General features: G+C 38.8%; 1 protein-coding gene across 2 annotated transcripts; it reads left to right on the top strand.

Annotated features, from left to right (window-relative positions):
- Positions 1 to 8,282: 8,282 nt before the first annotated feature.
- Positions 8,283 to 12,571, top strand: LOC121970692 (EEF1A lysine methyltransferase 4-like). Of its 2 annotated transcripts, none has more exons than XM_042521556.1 (7): positions 8,283 to 8,443; positions 8,522 to 8,618; positions 8,707 to 8,845; positions 8,951 to 9,033; positions 10,481 to 10,540; positions 11,884 to 11,988; positions 12,138 to 12,571. In XM_042521556.1, the coding sequence occupies exons 1-7, from the start codon at positions 8,355 to 8,357 to the stop codon at positions 12,270 to 12,272; spliced, it is 708 nt and encodes a 235-aa protein (XP_042377490.1). In that variant the 5' UTR covers positions 8,283 to 8,354; the 3' UTR covers positions 12,273 to 12,571. The 2 variants fall into 2 exon arrangements, with proteins under 2 accessions (XP_042377490.1, XP_042377488.1); XM_042521554.1 differs by having other exon boundaries at positions 10,481 to 10,615.
- Positions 12,572 to 12,873: the final 302 nt, after the last annotated feature.

The following is a 12,873-nucleotide window of genomic DNA, read 5'->3' as shown; positions in this document are numbered from 1 at the left end:
AACCATTCCTAACTCTTTGGTATACACTTGTATACATTTAAAGGGAGTTTTCATGTTGAAAGCAAGCATGGATTTGTTAAGGCAGACTTAGGTGAAGTTTAGGTTGAGGTTTAGTTTTATTATTAAATTTTGAATCTCAAAACTTTGAGTTTTGGTTTTCCTAATTATTTAGGAATCCCAAGTCATTGTTGATGCAATGATAGAAGCTTGACCATATTTTTAGGGGGAGTTACTCTTTGAAAACATAAAAATCTTTTCAAAGACCTTGGAAGGTGGGTTAAACCTTCGTGTTGGATACTACTCAGGGTCGAGTATTGGGGAGCAATGGAAGATTGGTTATCTTCATTGCTAGGATGATAAATGCTCTCGGATGAGCATTGTGGAGTAGATTACTGCTCAAGGGGGAGCATTAGATTAATGAAGGGGATCAGACCTTCATTGGTAAAGTGAAAAATGCTCTTGGATAAGCATTGAGAAGAAGATTACTGTTCAAGGGGGAGCATTGTCTACAATGAATGGGATTTTCATTGGGAAGTTAATGCATGCTCTGGGATGAGCATTTTGAAGTGAAGTAGAGCTCAAGGGGGAGCTTTGGCGACAATGAAGAGTATGAGATCTTCATTGTGGGGTTGTTAACAACATATGAGGTTGTAAATAATATATAGGTAACTCTTATGGAGAAGAGTTTGTTTTCAGTTTTTGATGTGTGACAAAGGGGGAGAATGGAAGATTAAGTTAGACCTTCATTCCAAGAAGGGGGAGTTTGCCCTCTAGGAAAGGGAGAGAATGAAGGAAACCTTCATTCATGCTTTGTCATGAAAAGGTTAAGGCTATGGGATTTAGCCTTGGAGTAAAGAAGAGGTTAAGGCTATGAGATTTAGCCTTGGAGTAAAGAAGAGGTTAAGGTATGGGATTTAGCCTTGGTGTAAAGAAGAGGTAAAGCTATGGGATTTAGCCTTGTGATAAAGAAGAGGTTAAGGCTATGAGATTTAGCCTTAGTGTAAAGAAGAAGTTAAGGCTAAGGGATTTAGCCTAACTTAGTGGTATTGTCAAACATTAAAAAGGGGGAGATTATTGGGGTAATTTCCCTAGGTCATGTTTGACCAGTTTGACTAAGCTTGAGTTGAGTCAAGCTTGAATCGGGATTTGAGTTTTGATGTTTGACAATATATGGAGATTGCTAGGGCAATTGTCCGGTTATGGAGATGGTCAAAGGGTTGACCAGATTGAAGAGAATACAAGTCAAGTAGGTCAAGGTTGACAAGAGACTTGACTGGAAAAGTCCTAACTGGAGTTTAGGCAGTGATGGAAGTCCTAACTGGAGGTTAGGCAAATTGGAAATCCTAACTGGAGTTTAGGCAGTGATGGAAGTCCTAACTGGAGGTTAGGCAAATTGGAAAATCCAAGTGTGATCTTGGCAAAGGAGAAAGTCCTGGTGAGGAGCCAGGCATTTGGGAAGTCCTGGTGAGGAGCCAAGCAACTGAAAGTCGAAGTGTGATCTTGGCAAAGGAGGAAGTCCTGGTGAGGAGCCAGGCAATTGGAAATTCCAAGTGTGATCTTGGCAATGGAGAAGGTCCTGGCGAGGAGCCAGGCAATTAGAAAGTCCAAGTGTGATCTTGGCAAAGGTTGTAAGTCCAAGCATGTGGTCTTGGCAAGACAAGTCCTAGGGTGATTTGACTAGGAGAACCCGACAACTAGAATGAGGCCGATGGAAGCTCCAGAAGACAAGGCATGAAGGATGGAGAGATATCCGAGGGACGCAAGACTGATGGAGGAGGTTAGAAGACTAGTTCGAGGTTGGTCGGGAGTAGTCAAATGCTAGGCGTGCAAACCCAACAGGTCATGGTTGACCGAGAGTTGTGTTTGGGAAGCTGGACTTGAGTTTGAGTCAAGTCCAGGGCGTTCAATTGATCGGACGATCGATTGAACAGGCTCCAATCGATCAGCCGATCGATTGGAGTGTGCTACGATTGTTGGGATGACCCACTCGATCGGCCGATCGATTGGGGTCAGGAAATCACAAGCATAGAAGCTTTCCCAATCGATCGGGCGATCGATTGGGAGCTGCCAATCGATCGGTCGATCGATTGGGCAGCAGAAGCTCTCGCGCGGACGCGAGAGCACAGAAAGGCTCTGAATCGATCGACCGATCGATTCAGGCAGTCCCAATCGATCGGTCGATCAATTGGGAAGTGACCGTTGCACAGTTGCAAGCGATGGATGGCTGGGATTGCTGGTTGCTGACGTGGCAATCGATTGGGGATGGATTGGATCGATTGGGAGCACTGTTTAAAGCCTTGACGGAGTGTTTTCTCCGCAGTTCTTTGCGAGCTTTCTCTTGCGATTTGTGTGTGATTCACCAGCGATTTTCTACGAGCTTCTCTGCCAGTTCTTGAAGGCTCTTGGGGTGCAATCCCAAGGTTCAAGAGGCAACAATAAGCAACAAGTAAGCAAGAAGAGAGTGTTTCTATTTGTATTTGTATTTCTTCTTCTTGTGTGAATTGTTTGTGTGTGAGAGAGTTTGTACAAGGCTTCTCCGCCTTCGGCTGCGACCGAGAAGGAGGGTTTTCATAGTGGAGATAGCGTCGTGTGTGGATCCTTAGATTAGTCACCTCTTCTTGAGGTGGATACCAAGTAAATCCGAGTGTTAGCGTTGTGGTTGTTTTTGTCTTTGTATTCCGCTGCACATCATCAATATGCAACCGATGAACGCGCGACGAGCCGCTATTCACCCCCTCTCTAGCGGGCACAAAGGTCCCAACAGGGCTCTCTCCAAAAGGCCTCATACAAATGGAGATATCTTTCTCTTATAAACTCATGATCTTTTCCCATGTGTTTTCAATGTGGGACTATGTTTGCAACCTTGCAACCCCAACAATTCCCCCTCAAACAAAGGACCACAGACTTCCCACATCCGATTCTTGACCCACTAGGTCTTTCTGCCCCTCGGTCCACCCGACCTACTAGGATTTCCTTACCTAGCCGCAACTAGGACTTCCTACCTGGTGTCTGGTGCTCTTGATCTGAACATATGAGCCCCCACTTTCTTTATTCGAGGTCAATATTGTATCCACATGGTTCAATTAGATCATAGCTCTTGTGCACAGTCGGCAGTTAAACCTTTTGACAGTCCAGTCTCTAATACCAATTGTATGATCGAAAAGAATTTAGATATCTTCATAATGGTATGATATTGTTCACTTTGGGTCTAACCCTCATGACTTTGCTCTTGGGCTCTCTCCAAAAGGGCTCATACCAATGGAGATATCTTTTCTCTTATAAACCCATGATCTTTTTTCATGTGTTTTCAATGTGGGACTATGTTTGTAACCTTGCAACCCCAACAATTAATAGTTAAATCTATTGGAGATTGTATGGCTGACTAGAAGGGGGGTTGAATAGTTGATGCCCCCAATTCATAGTTCTCTCTTCCTACATGTGTTAGTTGCACATCGGAAATACAAATAAACAAAGCTAAACAATAAGAAAGAACACCGAACCGCTAACAAATTTATGTGGTTCAGAGATAAAGCTCCTACTCCACGGTTGTCTCAAAGGTGGACGATCCAAATCCGTCAGTGGATGCCTCCCTGGAAAACCTCCGGCTAGCTCATGTAGCTCCTTGTGGGTGGAGAAACCTCACCACAACTCTCATAAGAATACTTGAGATGCTAGAGCACTTGGAAGACTACTAATAGAGGTTAACCACATTTATTTTATCAACCAAGGCGAGCCACCATAGCCTTGGTTATATAGGCCCGAGTTGGAAAATCCCACCTACTAGTCGACTGGTAAGTATACCAATCAACTGCCCTATGTGGAATTTGATCGTTTTAACCCAACTGCTCGATACCAGTCAACTGTTCCACACTGGTTGAGTGAACAAAAATATTTTGTTCGCTCCTAGTCGACTACATAGTAAACTACACTAGTTAACTAGTAGCTTTACCAGTTGACTGGTAAACTCTAAAACTAGGGTTTACCTCGAGTACAATTTCTCAGCACTCGAACCTCACGATTCACTTAACTCTTTTTTGCAGCCTTGGTTTTTTGCTTTTAAGCCTACTTTCTTTGGCTCTCATCCCTCGGATGCAACCAAACCCGCGGCTTGTCCCAATGTCATCTTTCGCATATGCCTCAAAGTCACTTCCCTCATCTCTTGTCCTTGTTGTCTTGTCCACAGTCCCTCGGATGCTCCATCCTTCACCGGATTCGAAGCCATCAAGTTGAGTCATATGTGTATCCTGCAAACCTGCACACTCACATACACATATTAAATATAAGGGTAAGCCGTAAACCATCAAAAGCTATGGTCACACCGGACCATCTTAAGGCAAGATTGCATCCAACAAAACCTTCATTAGTATTTCATCCATGATGTCATCATCAATCTTGTTACAGTAGTAAATCATCTGTTTAACTATGAGAATGCAAGCAAGTAGAGCATATTCACGAATCCAACCTTTTTTGGAGATGTTGGCTTCGAAGCCATCTATGGTGGAATCGATGATGAGAATAGGCCTCAGTTAGTCTCATCATCTATTGGCTCGCTAGTTGGCTTAATCTCATCTTTGTAGTAAATTGGATCACCGACTATTTCAATCTTGTCGTCCATATCTTTCTCAATAAAAATTTTATCCAAATTAAAATAAAAGAACTTACGACATTTAAGATTTCGGGCACTATGATCATAGTGTGAGACTTCCTCAGTCGAAACCTATCTATCCTGACCTAGACCATGCACCTCACTATCTTCAAGATCTTGTGCCATTAGACGCTGGGACAACTCTGTGACTTGTCTTTGTAGATCTTCGATGAGTTCGTAGGATATGCTTCGATCCTGGTGTGAGACTTTCTCAGTCGGAACCTATCTTTCATGACCACTACCACGATGATCATCCATGGATGTAAGGCTCTGATACCAACTAACACAAGAGAATGAACTCCGAGTGTGATGCTCGAATTATAGGTTTGCAGAGAAAGATATAGAAAGATAATTCGTAAACAAAGAGGAGTCGCCTCTAGGTTTAAACGAAAATAAACTTTATTCAAATCAAAACCAAAATCAATATTAACCGCCAACATAAACCACATTCTTACAAGAGCTCTAACCCTTATTTAAATAACCTAAGAAAGAAAAAGTTACAACAGAAATAAGAAAAAGTAAAAGAAAATTTATCCTAAACAAGAGATAAAATATAAACTAATTTTTTTAAAAAATGAAAAACTAATCCTAAAAAAATAAAAAGACACCTAAATAATTTTAAAATCTCTAAACAGACTCGAAATACAAAAGATATAAAAAGATAAAAATTACTAATAATACCTAAATTACTAAAATTACATAAAATACCAAAAACCCTAAAATAATAATAATAATATTATTATTATTATTATTATGTGGATCCTCCTACATCAAAAGCCTTGCAACAAGGCTGAACGACTCGCTTTGAAGAAGAAGAGGAAGCAACCTGGCTAAAGAACCACCTATATATAGTTGAGCCTACAATACAAAGTTTGAAGGGAGCTACTTTGATCTACCATTTTGATAAAAGACACATATGTACTAAGCCAATGGGCTTGTTACCTGCTAGAAGGGTAATTGCTCTGCAAATGCCGTTTTCAAAATTATCCATCGCTATTCGGTCGATAAATAGGTTTAGTGGCTGATTTGTGATGGAAAAAAATCGCTAAATTTTCCAAAAAAAAATTGCTATCCAGTCGCTAATTTGGTCTCTCCTTTAGTGACCAAAATAAAATTCAATCGCTATTCTAATTTAGCGACAGATTAAATTTTAGTCGCTAATTAATAATTAAAATATATTTCAATTATTAATTATGATAAAATTTAATTTCATCATTAATTAACGACCAAAATATAATATCAGTTGTTAAATTAGCGACGAAATTAAATTACATCATTAATTCCATCGTTGTTTGAGGATATTCTTATAGTATTACTTGCATGTCTAGCTTTCTAGTTGTAGGATATTAGATCATTCACATCAGTTATTCTATCCAAAGATTTTACCCTAAATTTTGAATATGGTAGCCAAAAAAATCTTTTCATCAACTATTTTATATATTTCTTAAATTTTACATGTATGAATACTATTTCTCTAAATTTAGGGAATGAAATGGGAATGTATTTTATTCCCTAAATATTATAGAGAAGAGAGAAAAAATAGCAAACTAATATGTAGTGAAAAGTTTTTGATATTGAAATTTAATAAAATATTTTTTTTATCTTAAATTATATATTTTGCATAAGAAAATTGATATGAATGCTCTAATTCTTTCATTGTTAATAGGTCGTCTAGAACTACTATGGATAGTTAGCCATATGTATATAATGCATTACACTTTTGCAGGTGATCTCGAGATTTCTCTAGTGATGAACTGAATTCCTTTTCCTTGTGATAGATACTAGAGTCCTTTATATAATTGATTTTTAATCGCTGAGTGCAGGAAGTCATTGAGCAAAAAGACGTGAAAGATGATGGACATGAAGATGTGAATTAATCTCTCTATATCAGCTTCTATGAGCTCGAAAGTTATCTGGCATTATAAGAAAAAATAGATTTTCTGACATTTTCCTAATGACATTTGTTTAAAAGTGTTGTTGATTTATACATACCATGACATTGATTAAAAATAAAAAAATAAAAATCTAATTAGATATATTATTATGATATTTTTAATGAATGTCACTAAAAGATTAATAATTTTTCCAATTTACAATTCCGCACCAAATTTTATACTCACTCCCTCCAATAAAATCACTCACCCCATCTTTACCTCCCTAATTTTTCTTTTCTCCCTCAACAAATATCGTCGTCTTTGCGCAACCTTCCGTCCATTCTCGACATCCTTTTGCACTATCTCCCACTAGTGCTGTCTGTCCCTCCGTCTGCCCCGTTGTCTGTCCCATCATCCATCTGTCCCACTGTATGCCTCATCGTTTGTCACGCCGAAGTCCTTATTTTTTCCTCTTCTATCGTCTCATGATCAGAAGCCCTATGTTATAAATTTCTGTGCGCTCTGTTTCTTTTAAAGATTTTCTTGTTAATTTCTTAATTTCAAATGATAAAAAGGTTGATTTCATGTTGATTTCGGTGATTTATATGAAACCACTATTTTCCACCGTACAACCATCTTGCTTCGATACACATGTCCTCTCCTAGTCCCTTAGGCAACAAACACCCACTAGCCTTGTGCCCTTCGACATCTTCCTGATTTTCTTTCTCCTCCTCGCGTTCTGTCCCATTTAATGAAGTCGCTGTTCATAATCGTTTATCCTTATCATTTGCCATTTCTCTTTACATTCTGTATCACGTCTCGAGTTTGCTAGCTTCCTCTGAATTCTCGTCCTCCACTACTCCCTAACCATGACAACAATACACTCTCACCTCTTAAACTGTCGCGTGAATATGATCTTGGTCGGTTGGATTCACAGTTGTGCAAGATGAGCGAAGCCACCCAAAGACAAGCAAATTGGATTCCAATCTCCTGGGGGCCTCCATGGATGCATGGACCTCTCGGCGAGGCCCTTAAAAGCAAGACCTGTTCATCATCATCAATGAAAATATGTCTTGCACCGGAGGCTGAGACTCAAGCCCTCAGTTGGAATCCTCTCCGATCGGCGTCCTGCAGAAACCTTCGTTTGGTACGCTGACCAGCAGCACAGGAAGTAGCCTGAGGACCGAGAACAACAAGAATAACTGACACATGCAACTGTTAACATCAATTCATCATGAGACTGATAATGCTCGAAAACTTGTTATATGGTTGCGTGTATATATATATATATATATTTCCATTTGCTCTTTTTCATATATATATATATATATATATATATATATATATATATATAAAAGATTGATATGCTGCGCGCCTGTCCAGTGCGCGACTGTGCGCGACTTACCTTCCTGAACCTCCTGATCGGTCTCTGGACCGATCAGGGAACCTCCTGATCGGTCCAGAGACCGATCAGGGAATCGATCATTTTCTGATCGGTCTACAGACCGATCAGGAGGTTCCCTGATCGGTCCAGAGATCAGGAGGTTCCCGATCGGACTGGTGACCGATCAGGAAGGCAAGTCGCGCACAGTCGCGCACTTTGCAGCCGTGCAGCATATCAATCCTATATATATATATATTTCCATTTGCTCTTTTTCGAAATTGCACCAGTTATAAACTACCTTGCTTGAATGAACCAACTAGATATTGGCCCAGTCAGGCCTAATAATTCATGTTGGGCTTTTAATTGGGCCCGTTTCCTCTTAAAAGCCAACTCATGAACTTCAATCGACGGAGCAGAAGCTCGACTCCCTGCTTAGGGCTCACGACAACCGATGGGAGATTCCGGCGATCATGGTCGCCGCAGTAGGCCCGTGGACGTCGCCCCGCTCAACGCTGCCTCCTATCTCGATCCCCACTATTGGTATGGCAGCTCGCTGCTCTTCTCCCTCTCTTTTCCTTCGCTTCGCTTTCTGCCTCAATCTCTGTTCTGACTTCATAGGGACGAGAGGTTCGCCGCCGAGGAGCACTATGAATGGTTCAAAGACTACTCCCACTTCCAACACCTCCTCCGCCCCTTCCTCAATCCATCCCACTCGGTAACTTCACCGCGTTCGCTTTCTCACTGACGCGTCCGGCGTGCGTGCATAGTTATAGCATTCAATTTGGATTCTTTGGTATTTCTAGGTATTGGAAATCGGTTGCGGCAACTCGCGGCTCTGCGAGGAGCTTCGCAAGGATGGCGTGGCCGACATGACCTGCGTCGACATCTCTCCTGTTGCGGTTGAAAGGATGCGGAGCCGCTTTCGAGACAAGGGACTTGAAGGTGATGAGCCTGAGTAGGATTTCCGCTGCCCTTGCGTTGCTTGTTGAAGTGTCAACTTTGACGGTCTGACATGAAGGTTTCTTTTCTTTTCCCTTGTACGGCTAGGCATCAAGGTGGTTCAGGCCGACATGCTGGACCTACCTTTTGGCAGTGAGTCCTTCGATATTGTGATTGAGAAGGGCACCATGGTAAAGGCTGAAATGCTTTTTGGACGATTAATTCACTTTTGCAATCTGTATCATAACTGCATTTTCCTTTTTCTACCACCCTACTTGATTGTTGATATTCATGCCTCATTATATCAACATGCTTACTGTCCATGAAATCGACTGAAGAACTATTTCTATTAGTTTATGCTTGTTCTTTAGCGGCTGCAGTATTAGTTAGATGTCCTAGCATGCAGTAAGGAGAGCACATGCTATTGGTTCTTCATAAGGAATGATGAGCAAACATAAGCTTGTTATTGGTTCTTCACAAATAACACCCTGCAGTATTACCATTCACAAAAAAATTCCAAACACATGCATTTGTTATTGGTTCTTCATAAGGAATGATGGGCAATGCTTCTTTGGTGGAAGGGTTTGAAAGAGAAATGAGGGATGATATTTGCATTCTTTTGCTTGGAAAGCGCATTTTAAGGAGAGCAATGAACCACTTAATATCCACTGGATATCTTTTTCTATATAGCTACTACTAACATATAAGTCTTGATTATGTTCTTTGCAAACAACATCAGCTTTTGGTGCAAGTGGTCACCAATCAATCATAATTGTATCCCAGCAAAAGGTCTTGGCTCTGCATGCTTTTTGTCAATATTTTGAAAAATGTCTCTGGTAAGTCGAGTTGTTCCACCTTTGAATTCAGCAAGTGTAATATAGGCTAGTCTGCCCAGCTACAAGTGAGGGGGAATGTTAAAATGTGTAAGTAGATCTGGTTTTTTTTCACACTTTAATCTTTCCAGATAAGTAGTTTTCAAATCAAACTAAATGTTATTACTCATCCCATATCAATTCCTTTATGCTAATTTTGCTGTTTATCCTCTCATTCTTCTCTTAATTTACTTTATGGAAATATTGTAGTATTATTTTTATTTAAATACTTTTATAAATGTTGTTTGCATACGATATTCAATGTTTGCGATCTTGTGCATATTTATACTGGACAAGATTTGGTTGATTTATGGAAAGAATGTGCAAAAGATGCCCATGTAATTGCATCCATAGAAATTTTTTCTCAAAAGTTACTGAGGTACTTACCTGGTTTTTAATGTCTCCAAGAACTTAGATTTAGTCTTGACGTATGTGAACTATAAGGACTGAATTTTTTTTTATATCAAATATGAAATTGTACTATAGTATTCAAAAATTGGACTGGGTGGAAGGATTATCTGCTTTTAATTGTCACGACAAAAATTATTTATTTATCACTATGATGATATGGGCATGCCGCATATTTTATCTTCCTCATGGAAACCTTTTAAATCTTATATCTTGGTTCATAATTCAAGCTTTTGTTTTTATCACTGCTCGGAATCTTCATGAGTTTGTATCATTAATCTTATTAGTTAGTTTTTGTGAGTTGACATTAGTCCTTTAATAAATTTTTTAATTCTGTCATTAAACATCCTTTTTAAAGGATGTATTGTTTGTGAACAGCGGTGATCCATGGAATCCCCATCCCGAAACAATAAATAAGGTGATGAAAATGCTTGAAGATGTTCATAGTGTTCTAAATTCAGAAGGCATCTTTATTTCAATTTCTTTTGGACAGGTAATCAGCGGAATACGATTCATTCACTTAGGGGGCATTTGGTTTAGGGTAATAGGAGTGGGGAATGGGAATGAGAATGAGAATCATTGATTACCATTGTTAATGTTTGGATTATAGGAATAGGAATACAAATAAAGGAATGAATCCTTGAAATTGGATAATAACTCATTCTCATGTACCTCCCCTTCAATGAGCCATTACCCTATTTTCATCAATCAAAATATTGCCTTATTCCAAAAATACCCTTGACTTAAAACTAAAATTTTCTCCATTAATATCAAATATCAAAATATATTTATTTTTTCTTTCATATCACTTCTCTCTCTTTGTTCTCTCTCATCATTTTATCATACACTCTCTCTCCTTAATCTCTCCTATCACACTCTCTTTCCCCTTTTTTTCTCATTACATTTTCTCTCTCATCATACTTTCTCTCTCCTCAATCTCTTCCATCGCACTCTCTTCCTTCTTTTTTTTTCTCATCACACGTTCTCTCTCATCACACTCTCTCTCCTCAATCTCTCCCATCACATTCTCTTTTCTCTTTTTTCTCATCACATTTTCTCTCTCATCATGCTTTCTCTCTCCTCAATCTATCCCATCATACTCACTGTTCTCTTTTTTTCTCATCACACTTTCTTTCTCATCATACTTTCTCTCTCCTCAATCTCTCCCATCATACTCACTGTTCTCTTTTTTTCTCATCACACTTTCTCTCTCACCATACTTTTTCTCTCCTCAATCTCTCTCATCACACTCTCTCTCCTAATTTTTTCTAATTATATTTTCTCTTTTTATCCTCTCCCATCATACTTTCTCTCACATCATATTTTCTCTCTCATCTTCTCTTATTATGCTCTCTCCAATCACACTCTCTTTTCTCATTTTCTCTCATTACACTTTCTCTTCATTCTTTTCTCATCACACTTTCTCTCTCATCATATTTTCTCTCTCATCACACTTTCTCTCTCATCATTCTCTTTCATCATATTTTTCTCTCACATTCATCTTTCTCTCACATCTATTTTTTTCTCTTATTTTCTTTTAAGGGTAAAAAAGGAAATTTTGATTTATTCCGATAGAAGATATGCAACTAACCAAATATTGCTTTTAAGAGTGATATCCATGTTCATACCCATTCCCATTCCACAATACAACGATTCTCATTCCGATTCCTATTCCTAGGAAAGAACCAAACGCCCCCTTAGTCTACTACTACTCTCTATTTTACCTTTTCATAGTTCTCACATCCCTACTTTAACTTGCAGCCACATTTCCGGCGGCCACTATTTGAAAGAGCTGGCTTTACCTGGTCAGTAGAGTGGAAGACCTTTGGGGAAGGTTTCCATTATTTCTTCTACATCCTAAAGAAGGTTTTTATCTTCTTCTTCAGATGATCCTTATTTGACGATCGGCTTAAAAGTTTTCTTCATATATTATTTTTGTACCAAAAGGACATTTATTCTTAGTGTTTGTTGTGACTAATCAAAATGAATTTCACATATGCATTGACATGTTTCAGGGGAGGAGGATATTGAAAAGTGATGATTGCAAAAATGAAAGGTCGGGTGTTCCATCTATCAATTTATTACACGAAGAGCTGGAGGACGAGGATTACATGTTCCGGACCACCTTATGCGATGAGCTTGAGAACTAAAGAAGCAAATTTGATCACTTGTTTATTCTAAATGATTGCTAACTTGCATCCCTAAGCTGTGAAATGGAAAATCGTCATTGGTTTATAATTGCAACGGACGATGTTGATTGCAATCCCTAATTTTGTAGGTATATAACCATAAACTTATCTATTGAGTTTGTGCCCTTGTGATGTCATGATTAGGCAACATTGTCACCTCTAAGATATTGCCGTATGATTTTCCCTTCATGCTTTTGCAAGAACATCTATTTTATTCTTGTTGTAACTTGTTTCGGTCAATTGAATACAATTTTTTGAAATTATAATGCCTAATTAGTTATCTATTTTGGTTTCTTATTGCTTGAACAGTTGTTGACTAGTGCAGTGATACATTAACCACTAGAGTATTATTAAAAAGAGAGAAGGAAGATGAAAATGAAATCCCATTAGTGGACATAAATTATAAATTGAAAATAGGTAAAATTATATTAAATCCAAAGCTTGTGATAATTAAGCCACTGAGTTAATCAATGAATAGTCTCAACTCATTGAAGTATAAGTATCCAAGTCTAAACCCATTGATATTATTAAATTCTTGGCGGTTAAATAAATAGGTCAGAGC

This window comes from Zingiber officinale, chromosome 4A, assembly GCF_018446385.1.
Source record: "Zingiber officinale cultivar Zhangliang chromosome 4A, Zo_v1.1, whole genome shotgun sequence".
Lineage (NCBI taxonomy): Eukaryota > Viridiplantae > Streptophyta > Magnoliopsida > Zingiberales > Zingiberaceae > Zingiber > Zingiber officinale.
The sequence above is the reverse complement of the archived record's forward strand: the minus strand, read 5'-3'. Positions and strand labels throughout refer to the sequence as shown.

What these genes read in the sequence shown, in the direction of transcription:
- LOC121970692 (XM_042521554.1), top strand. Translation starts at nt 8,355, where the DNA reads ATGGGAGATTCCGGCGATCATGGTCGCCGCAGTAGGCCCGTGGACGTC. An exon ending in TATCTCGATCCCCACTATTG is followed by an intron (nt 8,444 to 8,521) that starts GTATGGCAGCTC and finishes CTGACTTCATAG; the next exon opens with GGACGAGAGGTTCGCCGCCG. An exon ending in TCTTCTACATCCTAAAGAAG is followed by an intron (nt 11,989 to 12,137) that starts GTTTTTATCTTC and finishes GACATGTTTCAG; the next exon opens with GGGAGGAGGATATTGAAAAG.